The sequence below is a fragment of the Phaseolus vulgaris genome, chromosome 11, assembly GCF_000499845.2.
Source record: "Phaseolus vulgaris cultivar G19833 chromosome 11, P. vulgaris v2.0, whole genome shotgun sequence".
Lineage (NCBI taxonomy): Eukaryota > Viridiplantae > Streptophyta > Magnoliopsida > Fabales > Fabaceae > Phaseolus > Phaseolus vulgaris.
The window spans coordinates 8,178,655-8,196,775 of record NC_023749.2 but is presented as its reverse complement, the minus strand read 5'-3'; the positions used below and the strand labels follow the sequence as shown (position 1 = coordinate 8,196,775).

Below are 18,121 nucleotides of genomic sequence, written 5' to 3'. Positions count from 1 at the left end.
TATTGTTCACCACTTGTTAATTACATTGTTAAGCCTTTAATTTTGATTAGGGATGACGATGTTGTGCGGGTCAACCCACGACCCATTAAGAAAAAACGCAGGGCGATATGTCTATTTCAACCCACTTAGACATGCTTCGCATAACCCATAGTTCACGAAGGCCAAGTGCGGGGCAGGGCGAGCTGGGCCTCAAAACCTGCATATCTTAAAAATTTGTAAATTTATTTATGCACCCTTATAATTTCTTCCTGTAGCTTCATATTCTCAAAAATTCTAAAATTATCCATTTCAAATTCTACAATATGAAATACATACTTATATTTTGCATTATGCAATCAGGAATATTGTACAATCCAAAACACAAATTTTAACTTTCAGATTATAACTCGTGAAGTCTCTGAATTCCACATTTTGAAATCAAAGAAAAAATATTCAATGAAAAATGTCAATGGATAATTTGAGTATTTTTTGAAGTATGGGGTGCAAGAAGAAAGGCATGGATGTGTAGGAAGAAACTCCTTTCAATCCCTAATTCATAATACTTTCACAAAATTTGATAATAATTTTTTAATATTTAATAGTGTTTTTTTGTCCTTCTGAAATGCATAAATTATTTACACATGTGTCATAAAATATTGTGAAACTAATTATCTACTTTATCTAAGTAAAAAAAAAATAATTTAATAAAAAAAAACATTCAAAATTTATATTTGAAAAATTATTTTTTATTAATTTTAAAAATATTCTTTTATACAGACTAACATTTATGCGAGAAGAACCATTAAAATTAACTCACATTTCCTACTCAAATTTGTTAAACCAAAACTCGCATTTTGTGGGTTAAAGATTGTCATTCTTGATTTGGATGGGAAAATATCAAAATACTGAATGAGTTTTCGATACCTCGGCCATTACATTAAATAAACGCATAATTACGGTTTATTTATTTTTTCGTTTGAGTAATATGTTCATTTGGTTCCTTTGAAGTTTTCGTTTTTTTATTGTAGTTATTCAGACAATTTATTGGAAGAAACAGTTTCTAATAACAAAATCCCAGTTAATGTGTATGTTTGACGTTGCTTAGAGTTTGAATTAATTCAGAAACTTGAAAAGGCTTAAAGACGTGAACTATACAGGTAAAAATAAGGTAAAAAATTTATTTAAAAAATAATAAAGTACTAATTCAATTTATTTTAAACTTAGATACATTATTGGTTGTTGATTCGTATAGATTTCATACATTAATTATAATACTGTGCTGTTCTAATCTTCTTACGTTAAATAACGTTGAATTTAGATTTTTTCTGATTTGCTTCAGTAACTTCTCCTACTAAATAAATATAATGCATTGTTATTCTTACTAACAAAGACGATTTTGCGTATCTCTATTTTTACTTTTATAATTATTATATATGTATCTATATTTATTAAAATTAACTATAATAAATTTATAATGATAAAATAATTTAATAATAAATTAAATATTATAAAATAGATAATTTATTAATTTCTTTTCATTAATAAACTACTATAATACATAAATAGTACAACACTTACAAAACACTTCTTCCCATAATTTGTTATATCTTGACAGTGGTAACTGCTAAAAAAAATATAAAATGACTAATATCTAAAATAAAATAATAAAATAAGTATTGATATAAAGATAAAACTGAAAAGTAATTTGTAAACAATATTTTCTCATAATTTTAAAAAAGATGTAGATTTTAATGTAGTTGTGGAAATGAAACTTTATAGAGTGTCTTGAAGAGAGTATCCGAAGGGTGACATTCTTCCCGCCATTTCTATCGTGTCTGGCATAATGCTTCTCTAATAAACTCACTCACGCTCTGTTCGGACATTCAAAGTAGTTACATGGTTCATTCATTCAAGTTCGCATTGTGTTTTCGATCCTCTTTTCCCTTTTCCTTCTATTCCTCCCAAACTGTTAGGGTTTCCTCTCTCTTCTCTTTCCCTCTCTCTCTCCCCTCCGTTTCTCTCCGCGCCATGTCCAAGCCACCCTCCGCCTTCGACGCTCTCATGTCCGGCGCCCGCGCCGCCGCCAAGAAGAGTTCCCAGTCCAAACCCCAAACACCCAATCTTTCATCATCCCCCAAGAAAAGAAAATCCCCACACTCCGCTTCCTCACAAAACCCTAGCAACAGCAAATCCCCCAAACTGCCTTCTCCGCCCGTAACCGTTGAACCGGAGCAAGCTGCTGTTAAACCGGAGCAAGCTGTTAAACCGGAAGAAGCTGTTAAACCGGAAGAAGCTGTTAAACCGGAAGAAGCTATTAAACCGGAACAACGGAAGGTCCGCCACCTGTCGTCGTCTAATTCTTCGAACGGGAAGACCGTGGAGCTGATTAAGCAAGTTCCGCAGCTGAAGCAGAAACCATCGAGTTTCGACCCCGCTTCGGTGACTGCATGGGAGAAGGGACAGCCAGTGCCGTTTCTCTTTCTCGCTTTGGCATTTGATATGATTTCTCAGGAAAGTGGAAGAATTGTTATCACTGACATTGTTTGCAATATGCTGCGGACTGTGATGCTCGTCACGCCGGAGGATCTTGTTCCCATCGTTTACCTCTCCGCGAACCGGATTGCGCCTGCTCATGAAGGGTTGGAGTTGGGAATCGGCGAGTCGATCATTTCCAAGGCGCTCGCGGAGGCCTATGGAAGGAACGAGTCGTGGATTAAGACTCAGTATCAGGTGACTGAGTTTAGTTGAGTCTTTTTGGTTCTTTCTTTCGTTCTTGTTGTTTGGTTGAATTTGACCGGAGAAGATGTTTGTTAAGAATCGGTTTCAGGTGATTAATTCTTTTGGTTTTTATTGCATTCTTGTTGTTGAGATGAATTTGACTGAAGATGTTAGTTAAAAGTCGGTATCAGGTGCTCGAATCTTTTGGTTTTTCTTGCATTCTTGTTATTGAGATGAATTTGACTGAAGTTGTTTACTAAGAATTAGTATCAGGTGGCTGACTCTTTTGGTATTTCTCCATTCTCGTTGCTGAGACGACTTTGACTGAATGAGATTTTATTATTGGCAGAAAAAAGGGGATTTGGGCTTGGTTGCTAAAGAGAGCCGTTCGTCTCAACCTATGATGTGGAAGCCTGAAGCATTGACCATTAGGAAGGTTTTCAACACTTTTCACCTTATTGCTAAGGTATGTTATCATTGAATTTTTTAATATCCTGCATTTGGGTTGTTCGATTATTCACATTACTTCTCAGCCTTTGTCACAAGCTTGTTGGTTTATAGTTTTAAATATGAACAGATTACGTTTACATCGAGGTTTATTGAAATTGCATATGAACCCCCAGTCAACAGCAATCTCCCTTATAGGCAATTACGCGGTCTAATGTGTTTCTTGGTACTGTTATGTTTATTTCAAACTAGTAAATGGGGTTAGTGCAGGGCTTAAAAAAGGAAGGGGTATGGGATGGAATTTGACAAAACTTTTGCAATGTTATTGAAATTTACTTTCTAAATAGTAGTGCCTAGTTTTTTGTTGACAAGTTGCATCTATAAGTTCTACCCATGTATGGATTAATTTGAAATTATTATTGCAACGTTGAGTGATTGAGAAAACTAAGCACATGACCATAGGCTTTGGTTTGGGATAACCAGGTTTAGTGCATTCTCATGTGGTATAACAGCATGAATGGTAAAAAAAAGAGAGAATTGGCAAAAGTAAGTTCCAAGTAAAACTGATATTGAAGACTTGGAGTGTGTTATTGGTGCCTTTATCACATATCGTGCATAAAGCACAACAGTCATTTTCAGCTCATTTTTTTATTCTCTGTTATGGTTAGATGTTTTTTTTTGGAGTTTAATGTGCTGTACAACATGTTTTTTTCTGTATCTTTTGCTGAAGCCATGGCTTACTAAATATACGTTTGTTTTTATCTTTAAATTTCTTGCCATCTGTTTGGTGGCCATGTTGGAAGTTAGTATGGCTGGGTGTATGTACTGTAAGAGAATAAAGCAGGAATTTGTTGTTGGGATTTGAACACCTTTTTGTGTACAACTGAATGTTGCTAAATTATGCTGTTACTTTTTCTTTATTCTGAATGTGTTCAGGAATCTGGAAAAGACAGTCAAGAGAAAAAAAAGAACCATATCAAGGCACTTCTTGTTGCTGCAACTGAGTGTGAACCTCAATATCTAATTCGTTTGCTTCAGGTTGAAATTTTAATTCTTTATTGAAATGTTCTGGTGGGCTTACTTCTCCATGTTAATTGCATCCTGTTCTTGTTTTCTAGGCGAAGTTGCGAATTGGTTATGCAGAACAAACTCTTTTGGCTGCATTAGGCCAAGCTGCAGCGTACACTGAAGAACACTCTAAACCACCTCCTGAAATTCAGTCTCCTTTAGACAAGGTAAGCTAATGTGATTGAACTGGGAAATATGGTATGAGAGTGAATTGGTTTACATGGCTTAGTCTTGTGAGTTCAGGTTGAGTAGCATATACGCTTTGGGTCTTAAAACATTTGAAGTGCTTCAGAACTAAGTTTTGGGGGTAGGGTGCTGCTGCTGTAGTTGGTATCAGTGAATTCTGGTGAAGATACCACCCACCTTTTCTCTATTCTGCATTTTAGGAAGCATTAGGCAGAAATTCATTATATTTCCTTTCCTATTTTATATATATATATATATGTATTTATATATGTATGTATATTTATATATGTATAATGTATGTATATATTTATTTCTGGTTTCATTTTGCATCAGGCTTCGGATATTGTTAAACAAGTCTATTCTGTTCTTCCTGACTATGACAAAATAATATCTGCACTGCTTACGGAGGGTCTATGGATGCTTCCAAAGAATTGCAAATTTACTCCTGGTGTTCCAATTAGACCTATGCTGTCAAAGGCAGCAAAAGGTGTGACTGAAATTCTAAACAAATTCCAGGATGTGGAGTTTACCTGTGAATACAAATATGATGGAGAGCGTGCCCAGGTGATACTTCATGGTCAATTCTTCCATCAGAAACATAGCTATTATGATACTAACTATGTACAATAACATTATCTGCAATGAAACAGATACATTATCTGGAGAATGGTTCAGTTGAGATTTACAGTAGACAAGCAGAACGGAACACTGAGAAGTTTCCTGATGTTGCTGCCGCAGTTTCAAGGTAAAAAAAAGCTTTATTAGGAAGGATATACTTGAGGTCTGGTTCAGTCTTTTTGGGTAGGACACTTCTTAACTACACGAAGTTGCATTTAGTAAAACAAACACTTGTATGACCATTTTGTGTCAGTGAACAGGTTAAAGAAACCGGGTGTATCTTCATTTATTCTTGATTGTGAAATTGTTGCATATGACCGCGCAACACAGAAGCTTCTTTCTTTCCAGGTAATCTTAATGCTGTATTTTTTTTGGATGTCAGTACATTATCAGAACCTTGTTCTACTAGCAGTTGATCAAAATTAAGTCCTTTGGTAGGTTATGCTTGTGTTGTTTTACCTATCTTGGTGACACTAGTTTTTGGTTTTTGATATTTTTGTGCTAGGATTTAATAATTAGACATGTGACTTGAAAGAAGAAAAGAATGTTATTTTGATACATAGAAAGTTCTGTTATAGAAGAGATAGAACATGTATCAGAGGTAGCTATCTGCTCATCTATATATTCCTTATAATGGAAGATTGCATTTACATTTATGACCTGCCTTTATATATGACATGTTATCAACGACTTCACATTTAAATTCTCTTTTACTCTTTCAAGAACATGATTCTTTTTGACAGACTCTTACTACTCGAGCTCGCAAGAAAGTAGAAATTGAAGATATAAAGGTTAATGTTTGCGTATTTGCTTTTGATTTGTTGTATCTAAATGGCCAAGAACTTCTTCAGGAAAACCTCAGAGTCCGTAGAGAGGTACCAACTCTTATCTTTGTTCTACCAACATTTTCATGTTTATTTTTTCTTTGTTAAGTAGCTTAGTCCTTGATAGAGAAGGATGAAAGTTGTAAACCTAAATGCTGATCCAGTTTTTGAGATACAATTTTTAGTTTGGTAGTGTTAAGACTTAAGCACAAGAGGGAAGTGCAACCTAAAAGACTAGGTAGAGGAACCTCCTTGCAAGTAAGTATTATATTAAGTAGTTCACCCTACTCAATGTGGGACTCCTAAAATTGACACCCCTTTTAAGGATTGACATCAATAATCATCATTGATCTGGTGGTAGTCCTTTTCTCCTTGAGACGACTTCATTCATCAATCAGTATTTTGTTTTCACCTTAATCCAACCTATAGATATAGTCCTACTCAATAAAAACACCAATTATTAGGACTTAAGCACAGGAGGAGAGCTCAACCCAAAAAACTTGTGAGGATTATTCGTGAATTGTCTGACAACTTCGACAAATATTAATTCTTGTAATTATTGGAGTAGTATTTAAAGCCTAACTTAACCTCACAACACGGACTAAGGTAAGATTTGTCCCCACTTTATCTTTAGCTGATGTGAGATCTCCAACAGTAATAATGAGATAAATGAGTTTCTATTTCTTTCTATATTTGAAAAAGTTTCACTGTAGTACCCCATCAAATTTTGATTTGGATCAATAGAAACATCAATAGACTTACAATTTGCCAACCCTATCCTCTCCAGAATGTCAAAAGCATACCTTCCTTTGATTAAGCCACTTCAATACCTAGAAAATAATTTTTGATAACTAAGATCTTTAGTTTGAAAAATGGTTGAATAACTGCAACTTTGGCTAAGAGATCCTAGTGGTATATAATTCTTTTTAATAACTATATCATCAACATAGACCATTAGATAGACACACTTTCTAAGAGAAGTGTGGTTGTAGAAAAGTAAATGATCTATCCAACTTTGTTTCAATCCAAACACCTGCATAGTATGTCTGAATTTACCAAATCATGCTCGTGGGGACTACTTTAGATCATATAGAGTAACGTAATTTACACACTAAACAAGACTCTCCCTAAGCAACAAATCCAGGTTGCTCCGTGTAAATTCCCTCCTTAATATTACCATGAAGGAAAACATTTTTAGTGTGAAGTTGGTGAAGTGGCCAATGAAAAATAACAACCATTGCAAGAAAAAAACCTAGTGGGTATTCAAGTTTATAAATTTGTATTTATCATTTGGCCACCAATCAAGCTTTAAATTGATCAACTTCATCACCAGGTCCAATTTTAACAACAAAGACCCGTCTAGATAGTGCACTTCATCAATCATGGCTTGTTGCCATCCTGGATGATCAAGTGTTTCATTAATAATTTCAGGAACAATGGTGGCGAACAAAGAAACAACAAAAGAGTACAATGTTGACAATGAATTGAAAAATTATATTTAGGATATGGATTAAGTGTGGAACAAATACCTTTCATAAGAGCAAATGAACAATATGAAATGAATCATGTGAAAGAGTTGACGGACCAGAAAAATTATCCGAGGCACTTGAGTCAACTATTACCCCACGAGTGTTAATCTTCCACTTGAGAAATACAAATTGTTGAAACACTTGGTCCCGAACAAGATTGACCTTAATGGTTTGAATTTTCAAATTTAAGTCTCATTTGAAAACTTGGTGTCAAGAAATGTGACCAGATGATGCTGACAAGACAAATGACAGCGGCCGGTGTGATTCCAACTATTACCCCACTAATGTTAATCTTCCACTGATTGAGAAATACAAATTGCTGAAACACTTGGTCCCGAACAAGATTGACCTTAATGATTGGAATTTTCAAATTTAAGTGTCATACTCTTGGTACTCATTTGAAAACTTGGTGTCAAGAAATGTGACCAGAATATGCCGCCGACAATACAAATGACAGCGCCCGGTGTGATTCCACGTGGAGAAGGTGGCACATGGACACATGTGCCTGATAAAGGACTGACTGGGATTAGAGGGGGGCAGCGCATAACTAATCTTTTGGTCATGTCACTACCAGGGTTGGGTTCTCCTTGACACACACCAAACCCCAGACTTTGCTAGACAAAACTGTTTCAGACGGTGGCCGGAGACAACAGGGCTCTGATACTGACTTGAATTTGGATGCAGTAAAAATCAGTGAGTTATTGTCACAGCTGATTATATATATATAGACACACACATAGAGAAGAGTTACGAGGAAAAGGTATATCCTATAACACTCAACCCTTAGGCTAGGTACATACACCTAAAATACGGCTTTATGAAAACTGTACAGTACCATACAATCATAATTTTAACAATACTTAAGCATTGAGACTTTTTCACCTAATGGAGTAGTTTCTTAGGTTGGGTTCTCTTGCGCAAGTCCTAATAGGTAGGGAAACCAATTGATCTCTATCATAGCGTTGATTGAATGCTATTTATTCATGAATTCATTCCATTAGTCACGGGCTTCTATACAAATAAGAACTACTTATTGATGGGTATCTGTTTTCTGTCTGCAGCATCTTTATGCCTCTTTTGAGGAAGAATCTGGATTTCTTCAGTTTGCAACAGCATTAACTTCAAATGATGTTGAGGAGATACAAAATTTTCTTGACCAAGCTGTTGGTGCTAGGTGCACTTTTTCTTCTAGTTAATTTCGAGTTTAAAATAGTACATAATTTCATCACAATGTATGATTCTCTTCAAATTATTTCAATGAGATTTACTAATAGTATTTGATAGGCATTGAAGAATATTAGACTACTTAGTGTGTTTCTTTTCCCATTCAATTACCTTGAACGTTAATGATATGTTAGACAAGGATTTATGTGGATGTGCTTTATTTTACTAATAAGGAGAAACTTGTAAAGCAAACTGACTCTTGATTGTTTATTGTCCGACATTCACAGATGTTTCAAATTTGGTTTTCTTGCTATAATTTGAATGAGAATTTTTGTCATTGATATTTGGTGTTTCTTGATTCATAGTTGTGAGGGATTAATCATTAAAACATTAAATGAGGATGCTACATATGAACCAGCCAAGCGATCACTCAACTGGCTAAAACTGAAGAAAGATTATATGGAGAAGTAAGGATGTGTGTTCTGACATTCATATTTCTTAATTCTTTATTATGAATTTCTGTTTGCTCATTGGTTCTAGTTTGCAGTTTAGGGGACTCTGTAGATTTGGTACCTATTGCTGCTTTCCACGGACGTGGAAAACGTACAGGTGATCATGAAGTGTACTCTTTAATGTGATGTTGCTTATTTTACTCATCGTTTTAACATCATGTACGAAGAAGACTATGCCCTCGGGATTTAGATACACTGCTATTGTGAACCATTAGCTTAGAGCGGTTTGAAATGAAATAGTGACATGTCTTGTAGGAGTTTATGGTTCCTTCCTCCTGGCTTGCTATGACAACAATAATGAAGAATTTCAAAGTATTTGCAAGATTGGTTAGTATTTTAATTTTGTTTAGTCACTGCCGATTTCATTCGGTAAGATTATTTCTCTTAGTCTTCTTGTTATGGTGGGCAGGAACGGGATTCGCAGAATCTGATCTTGTAGAACGTTCTTCCAGTCTTCGTTCTAATGTGATTTCCAAGCCAAAGGTGCCAGCCTCTTATTTCACTCTTATCCTTTTCTAGTCATGCTTGATATTTTTGAAATTAATTTCATCACGCTCTTTGATTTCAGTCATACTATAGATTTGGAGAAACAATAAATCCTGATGTCTGGTTTGAAGCCAGTGAGGTGAGAGTTATCCTGACTTTTCTGGGCGATTTCATTATTTTCTTTTCCAATTGTGCTGTAGCCTATCATCATTATTGAGTTATCTTATCTCTTACTGGTTATTACTGTATCCTTGTTTTGAATTTCCTAGTACTTCAATGGAAGACATGGACGAAATTTCATACTGTTGGGAATACTATTATGGTCTGATGCCACTGTGGCTGAATGATCTCCCAATGTGGTCGAACATTGTTTTTGGCATTCCTTTCTAGATTAATGAGCGTCCTTGGAGAAGTTTTACTAATTACGGTGGGGAGGAAGGATAATGGGTTGCATAATTAACTAACGTGATCATGTTCTGTTTGTATAATTCCTGGAACAGTGTAGTAAGCTTCTAGATTTATGGCAATTCAATTTTTAAATAAGCGGTGAAAGCTCGTACGTTGTATTTGGTAGAGAAGAACGAAACAGATTCGATGAAAATAAAATAGAAAATTGGAAATATATAAGAAATAAAATAAAAAGTTGAAGATGATTGGTTGATGAGAAATAAAAAAGAAAAAGAAAGACAAATATAAATAAGTGAAAAATGGTAGTATGTTTCATTTTTTTCAAATTGTTTTAACTTACCAACAATCTACTCTAATCTCGTCTTTGGTTCTCAAAAACAATCATGCCAATGGAGTTGAAATTATTTTTCGAAATCTTTTTTAATTATATATTTTTATCCAATAAAATTGTATTATGCTCATTGTAGCATTTTTTTTTATGTATTTAGTTATATGTTACCTTATTTCACTCAGGTGTGGGAAGTGAGAGCGGCAGACCTGACCATTAGCCCTGTCCACCGTGCTGCAGCGGGCATAGTTGATCCGAAAAAGGTAATAGAATGAATTGATGCGTAACATTGTTTAATTGTTAATAATAGCTGTATTTAACTATTTTGGTGGCATTTCTACATTTTTCTTTGAAGGGCATATCTCTTCGATTTCCACGACTAGTTCGACTCCGGCATGACAAAACTCCTGAACAGGCCACGTCAGCCGAGCAGGTAAAGTGCAATCTACTTTATATGACCAGCAATATGATAAGAAGATTGAAAATATAGTAATGGGAACTCAAATTGATTATTTTTGGTCATGTTCATGTTTTGCAGGTTGCTGAGTTGTATAAAGCTCAAAAACACAATCAAGCGAACAAACAAGATGACGAAGATGAAGAAGATTATTGAGGGGAGTTTTTTTCTTGCTGAAAGATAAAATCTCAGTTTTATTCCTGATGATCGCATGAGAGTAAATGTGTATGTGAATTTTCACCTAAGCTTAGGTTAGAGAGCATGACTGCGTATTAACATTATCTGAAAATTCGATGTACAACGTGGGAGAAGCTGATGGAGGGCCCCAAAAGTAGACATTTGCGCTTAAACCATGTTAATTATTGTCTACAATTCAGTTTTGTTCTTGTAACATGATGCTGTAGTTAAGGCTGTTAGCATTGACGAAACCCTTCTTAATATTAGTCCATGTGTCAAATTACTGAGCGTGGCACATGTCTTCCATTTTCAATTGTAAAACTGTTGTATTTAAGTTTCTTTTTAACTGTAGATGAAGCTGTTTTGGAAAAATCTAATTCTAATTGCATGGACCTGACTCGGAAGATAAGATTGAATATTATTAGAGAAAAGGACGAAGGAGATAGGTAAGTGAGATATGCCTAATGTTTAGAATAAGTGCTTCGTCTTCTGTGGAATAAGACCCTTAACTCTTTCCACTTTGATCCCAGTTTAAGGTTCTGCCATTGGTCTAAACTATTTTTCGTTTCTAACATTTCTTTGATACTTTTACACTCCTTTGGGAGAGGTTGGGGCATTGTTTAATCCTTGAATTTTCTAACTTATTTGCAGACTGGAAATGATTAATATCTTTTGAAATTTCATTTGTTAATCTTCTGTTCTCTGAACGTAGACGGGGTTACTTGTCGGCCCAACGTATAACTATGGGCCTGGGCTTTGTTTGGTTAAAACTAAGAGATATTAACCTTGTGGAATGAGTTGTGTTTAATTTGGCTTATTCGGCCTAATGTTGACCAAAGCTTCAACATTTCTTGTCTTGTAAGGCACGAGTCGCGTCATTTGCGCAGCCTGTGTTCACCGTTCGGAAGAGGCTTAGCGTGTTTTCTAGGACTTCCTTGCCGTCACCGGCAAAAATGCAATGATGTAATGTTTAATTAATTACACAGCTAGCTAGATGAAAGTAACGTCGATTCTATTTTAATTTTTCGATTAAGAAACCAACCTCCTATAGCTGGCGCTAACCTCGCAACAGAAGAGAGGTACACAGGAATAGTCCGTGGTCAAAATGCCAGAAAATATCAGGTTCTTGAATAGAAACAGGGGCAGGTGCTGGATAAAATTTACATTTGGAAAATACATGCACTGCGCAGTATTTTTAGCCGAAAATTTGCAGCATCTGTATTCTACCTGTCTGCTTTGAAGAAGACTGTCCATGTGATTTCCCTTGACCTGACCTTCACACTGTTCTAGAACATGGCTACTCTTAGTATGAAATGTGACGCTGACATCCTTCCCTTGGATAGTTACATCTTCAAAATTGGTCCCAACTATTGATAGTTTGATAACAAGAAGGATTTTCTAAAATAATCGCACCGGTACAGAGATGGCATACGCTGAATATAGATTGGAAACAACTTTTTGTTATTATAAAAAATTGGGGTATAACATGTTCTACTTTATATACCACAATGTTGGTAGAGTGGATGATTTTTCCCTTTGGTTGCCATGCTTTCATACATAGAGATGCATTGGTCAAAATGAACTGCTCTTGTGCCTCTTTGAAAGGAATGATAAACAGACTGAGATTAATAGAGTGGGAGAAGATAAACACATACATTTACATATAATAGAACCAAAGGAGACTTTGCTTTAGTTTAGTGAATAAGTGTCAGAAAAAAGAGAAGAAATAGGATTAGAAGTGACTAATGATAACTTGTCCAAAAAAGCTTAATATAATCATACACCACACCAGTAATAGATCCTGATTCTGATTTGTGGGTCCACCAAACCCTACACGCAGAGCTCATGGCCGTCCCCCTTGGTGGTTGGCGACACCATCTCCCTATCCCAACGACTACACAACCAATCACCCGTCCCTTTAATTCTTGATGTGATCTTACACATCAACCCCCCTCTCTCTCTCCCAGACTCACACTCATCACTTCTTCCTGCACTACATTATCCTAGTTACATTACAATTTCAGTCACCCTTTCACCTCACACAAAACAAAAGGAGAATGTGAAAAGGGCAAAAATGCCAGCAAGGACAAATCCTTCATCCAATATCACCCCAAACCCAAAATCAAACATTTTTTTCCTTCAGCTCTTTTCCTCCCACCGAGTTAAAACAAACCACTGTACATATGCTAGATCAGTCGAATCGAACACCTAACCTTAAAATCATATTATAAATTAAAAACTAAAAGGGATAAATAAAACTGACTCGGTAACAGTAATAGTTGTAGTACTAGTCAGTGGAGTACAATCCTTTGGAACTTGGTCTGCGTGGGAGAATCAGAGCCCTCACAGAAAACCCTTTTCCTACTGACTCTCCCGCAGTTGGAGGTGAAGGACTCTTGGTGGAGGAATTGTGCTTGCGCCTGTGCCTGTGCCTGTGGCTGCGGGGAAGGAATGGTGACAGGTGGAATCTCGAAAGACTCAAGAGCAGGAGGAGGGTGTCTCCATTGAGGGAGTGGTCCCGCAAGGAGCAGAGTCTGAAGGAGAGGACCAGCTTTCATCACTGCCTGCAAAAGCTTACCCTTTTCTGGCAAAGGTTTATCTGGTGATATAAGCTCAATCATTGACTCTGGCAACTGTGGCTGCGCACGACCCACATGGGGGGGCTGACCCAAATGCTCCATCACCGGAGAGGAAACAATACTTTCTTCACAGTCCGATGATGAAAGCCCATTGTTGGAGTCAATCCCTCTTCTGGGCTCATCCTCAATGCTGGAAATCCCAGACGCAGGGGCTGTCTGGTGCTGCTGCTTTTGCTGCTGGAAAACCATTTTCTCCAACAACAGTCTCTGCCATTTCTCCTGTGCCTCGTCTCTTTCTCTTATCACCTTATTGAGGAGCTCCTTCAGGGTGAGAAGCTGATCGTCCCTCTTTCTCAGCTCCTCTTGCACACTTGCTCTCGTTTGCTCCAGCTCAAGAGTGGTGCACATCAAGGACTGCTTCAGCTCCTCCATTGACTGTGTCATCACAGTTATGCAATAATGTCATGAATTAGTCCACAGGGGGCATTACACTTTTTTTCTACTTGAAGGAAACAGAAAAGAAATCAAGGCTTTACCTTTCCGTGGCAGTAGTAAGCCCAACTGAGAAGAGGACTGCGTTGGTTGTCCATGCGTGTGTTGGAATCTCGAAACTAGAATCGGTGTTGTTGGAAGAGAGAAAGTGAAAGGGGAATGAAGAAAAGTGGATTGAGAGAGTTTGGGGGGTTTGGGAGTATGGTTGAAGCTGTTTTATAAGAAGGAGTCCAAGTTACTGTGTGGGATTGGAAAAAAGCACAGAAAAGGCCAAAACCTCAACTGTTCCCAAATCCTACGCCCCCTCTCTCCTCCTATCATAATATCTCTTTACTTCCGTTATATATGTCATGTCTCACTATTGCATATTCATTTCCAACATTCTTAAAACCTAATTAACATGCACATGTTCATGTCATTCTTATTTTTTTAGATTTAAACAACTCTCTTTTTGTCCTCTATTATGATGCTTTTTTCATTTTCTTAAAAGCTCTTAATTACATTTACTTTTTTAAAATCGATCAATGTGTTTTTTTATTATAATCATGCTAAATACATACTACACTCTATGAATAATGTTCAACTCTCCATTTCAAAATATTGTGTTAATAAAAATATCAATATTCTTCTCCTATTAATATTTTTTCACTGTTATCAATTCGAGAGTAATCCTTAAGTAGAAATAACAGTAAATAAGTAAGGTCTTCTTCAAAATAATATAATTGCAATCATTCTTATTAGACAAAAGAGACACATGTGATTATCAACTATGAATTCTTCACCCTAATTAATTACGTACGAAAGGAATAGGAATAGTGAAGACATTATTATTTCTATCTGATAACCATCTTTCTTTAGTCAGTTTAGTGGAACTCTGAATAAAGAAATATTGGAGGCATGCAGAGTAACACTCAATATCTATGATCTAAACTTGATTATATAAAATCTTAAATTCAAGTTAACACTGTGTAATGCATGCATAACTTTTTTCATAGTTTGTTTGATATTTATATCTCACTTTTGTCTCTCTCATAATTATAAAAATGTTTATACAAATTTGTTATATATATGAAAAAAATTCCTCTTCAGTTCTATTGCTTGGCTTTTCCAGCATCTTGCATGCTGTTGATAAGAAAATGTTAGAAAGTGACCAAATAAAACAGTGATAACCTTTCAACTATAAAGTAACAATGATAATAACAAAAATAAGAGGTGGAAGTGATATATTCCGGGTTAATTATAAAAAACCAATATCTAGAAACCAAAATAATTAGTTGCAGTAATAACTAAATTAAAATTATTTTAAAAATTAAAAAAAAATAGTTTTTAAATTAGTGTATAATTAGTGACCAAGATTTTAACTACCAATTATTTATATTCTAAATTTGGTAGCAAAAACTTTGGTTGTTAACTAAATACTAATTTATAAATCATTTAACAATATTAAAAACTAATTTATAAATCAAAAATTTATTTAGTCCCTAAGATGGTCTCTAATTTAGTTACTATTATAACTAATTATTTTTTGTCTCTAAATTGATTTCTATTTCGTGATTTTCTTGTAGTGTAATAAAACATCTTCCTTTATTTTCTAAATATAAATTTCTCATGTAATAACTTGAAAATTAATTCATGGGAGGAGCTATCAAGATTTTTTTCTTACGTTAAAGGCATTGTTCTATACTCTAAATGTATTTTAATATATTGACTTAAATATGTTTTTTTAGCAAAATTTGTTTTTATTCATAGTTTAGACTATAGGTTTTTTTATATTTGTAATAAAAAAATTAATTAAATGAGTTATTAATTACTAATTATTTTACGTGACAAATAATTTTTTAATATGAATTAAAATATTAAAATATTTTATATTAATATTTTCTTTACTACAAATACACAGTCTAAAGTTTTAACTTTAAGTACAAAACCAATTTCATGAAAAAAATATATTTAACTTTAATATATTATATATTATTAGTACGAAGCTTTAGTGAATGCCAAAACATGAATTGTTGAATGGTAAAATTAGAAGATAAAACCTCTTAACCAACACGAGATTAATTAGATTCACATGGAAAATTTGAAACAAAAACATAGTTATTTCCAAAGTTAAGAAAATCAAGAATGAACAAGATCTTAATCGTTTCAAACTTTGGTGGCTTTTGACTGATACAAAGTTACTTACGACAGTAATTTGAATAAATGCATGGGGAATGGTACGATCCTTACTATTATTCGTTACCTCCATTTGAAGTAACTTAACTCTCTCTTTCAACACATGCATCTCCATTTTTAGCTATGGGAATTCACCCTTCTCATCTTCATTACACGTGGCTGCTTCATGCAGTAAATCCAAATATGTATTTTGTTTTTTTCACCAAAACAATTTCAATTAATTTCTTCCATCCACATTAGTGTCTCACCACTTTGATTTTGCTTCTTTGCTTGACTAAATTAAAAGAGAATTTTAAGGCATCAAGACTTTTCTTGGGTTCATACAATACTTCTCTTTATTTTAATTAGTTGAAAATTGTTTCAATTGTTCTTTATTAATGGAGCATAATTTGAAAAAAAAGAAGTATATGACCATTCATATAATATATATAAAAAGTTAATGCTAATTTAAATAATATGAATATTCCTAAATGTAAGAATATCGTGTGCGGAAGCGTGATAATGATTATGAGAAATTAAAGTAACAAGTAAAGTGAGAATGATACCAAAAATTTTTAGGTGGAAAACCCTTTTAAATAGAGGTAAAAAACCACTGACGAGAGAGCCAAAACTTTCACTATAATGATACTAGGAATACAATGAATTTCTCTCAGACTAATAGATAAATAACCCTAAAACAAATCCTCTTTATATGGATTAAACACTTACACCCAAGAGAGTAAAGAGTATATGAAAAGAGAGAGGAAGCAAGTGTGTGTTGCTTGTTTGTAGTGTGTTACATTGCTGGAAGGAAGCCACTATATATAGTGGTTCTAGGAGACAACAATAATAAATACAATTAATGGTAATTAACCTCCCATTGATGACAATTGATTGTGGCAATTAATCTCCCATTGATTGCAATTGATTGCGGCAATTAATCTCCCATTGATTGCAATTGATTGCGACAATTAACCTCCCAATTATGACAAGAAAACGGAAAGGTGAGTCATAAACCCACACTAAAATATATACCAATTTGATATATTAATAATAATAATAATAAACATGAATAGTTTCAATAAATATGGTAATTTGTAGTTTATATAAGACTTTCATGAAAAATATATTAATTTTTTTATTAACAAAAAAAAATATAAAGTATTTTAGGAATATATGTATCAACCTCATTACAAGAAAAAAAAGTTATATATATTAATGAAGAGATGAATGAAGACACAGAGAGTAAAATACTAAATAGGAACAGGTAATTTTAATTTGTGTGTACGAATATATTTTATTTTATATTTGTATAATACATTGAGAAAAAAAAATACTAAATTAATTATCATTTTATGTTTATAAAATCTACTAAACTTAGTTATCATTTGACACACTTCATAATTGTCTACTATAAAGAGTTTCAAAATCAATGCAATTGAAAAAAATTCTTATGGTCTCTACTCAAGAGGTGTTATTATTTGTTGCACATAATATATTTCCAATACCATAAGAGGCATTCCACTATCGGAGTCTAGTTCACTGTCAAATAAGCTTAAAAATCTAACTCCAACACTTTCTAGGAAGAACAGCATGGAAATTATAAAGTTTTTTGGTATTTATAATAATGTAGTTTGTTTTCCTTTATGAATACCACTACAAAATCCTTACATATAAATTAATTTTAGAAATTAAAATAATTAATTAATATTTTACTTATTTTAATTAGAGATAATTTTATAAAATAAAAAAATTATTAATATTTACAGTAGTTTTTATTATTAATAAAAATATCTAATCATTGGTTTTATTTACTTACTATTCTATATTCTAAATTAATTTTTATTAGTATTTTAGAAATTCATTTATAATTAAAAACTAATTAAATACTAATTTAAAAATTATTTTATAAATTTGTATTAATAATATAAATCACTTTAAATACAATTTTTTTAAAATAATATTTTAATTAATATATTGATTAATTATTGTTGA

General features: G+C 33.9%; 2 protein-coding genes across 2 annotated transcripts; one reads left to right on the top strand and one right to left on the bottom strand.

Annotated features, from left to right (window-relative positions):
* Nucleotides 1-1,688: 1,688 nt before the first annotated feature.
* LOC137806069 (DNA ligase 1-like) lies at nt 1,689-11,252 on the top strand. Its single transcript, XM_068606032.1, has 17 exons — nt 1,689-2,709; nt 3,047-3,163; nt 4,081-4,182; nt 4,263-4,379; nt 4,732-4,962; nt 5,049-5,143; nt 5,277-5,364; nt 5,760-5,891; nt 8,431-8,543; nt 8,899-9,000; nt 9,081-9,142; nt 9,301-9,372; nt 9,455-9,528; nt 9,614-9,670; nt 10,453-10,530; nt 10,623-10,700; nt 10,806-11,252. The coding sequence occupies exons 1-17, from the start codon at nt 1,876-1,878 to the stop codon at nt 10,878-10,880; spliced, it is 2,427 nt and encodes an 808-aa protein (XP_068462133.1). The 5' UTR covers nt 1,689-1,875; the 3' UTR covers nt 10,881-11,252.
* Nucleotides 11,253-12,557: 1,305 nt separating this feature from the next.
* Nucleotides 12,558-14,339, bottom strand: LOC137806140 (uncharacterized). Its single transcript, XM_068606145.1, has 2 exons — nt 14,017-14,339; nt 12,558-13,915 (listed from the first exon to the last, which is right to left on the bottom strand). Exons 1-2 carry the CDS (start codon nt 14,068-14,070, stop codon nt 13,193-13,195), a joined length of 777 nt encoding a protein of 258 aa, XP_068462246.1. The 5' UTR covers nt 14,071-14,339; the 3' UTR covers nt 12,558-13,192.
* Between the last annotated feature and the right edge of the window lie 3,782 nt (nt 14,340-18,121).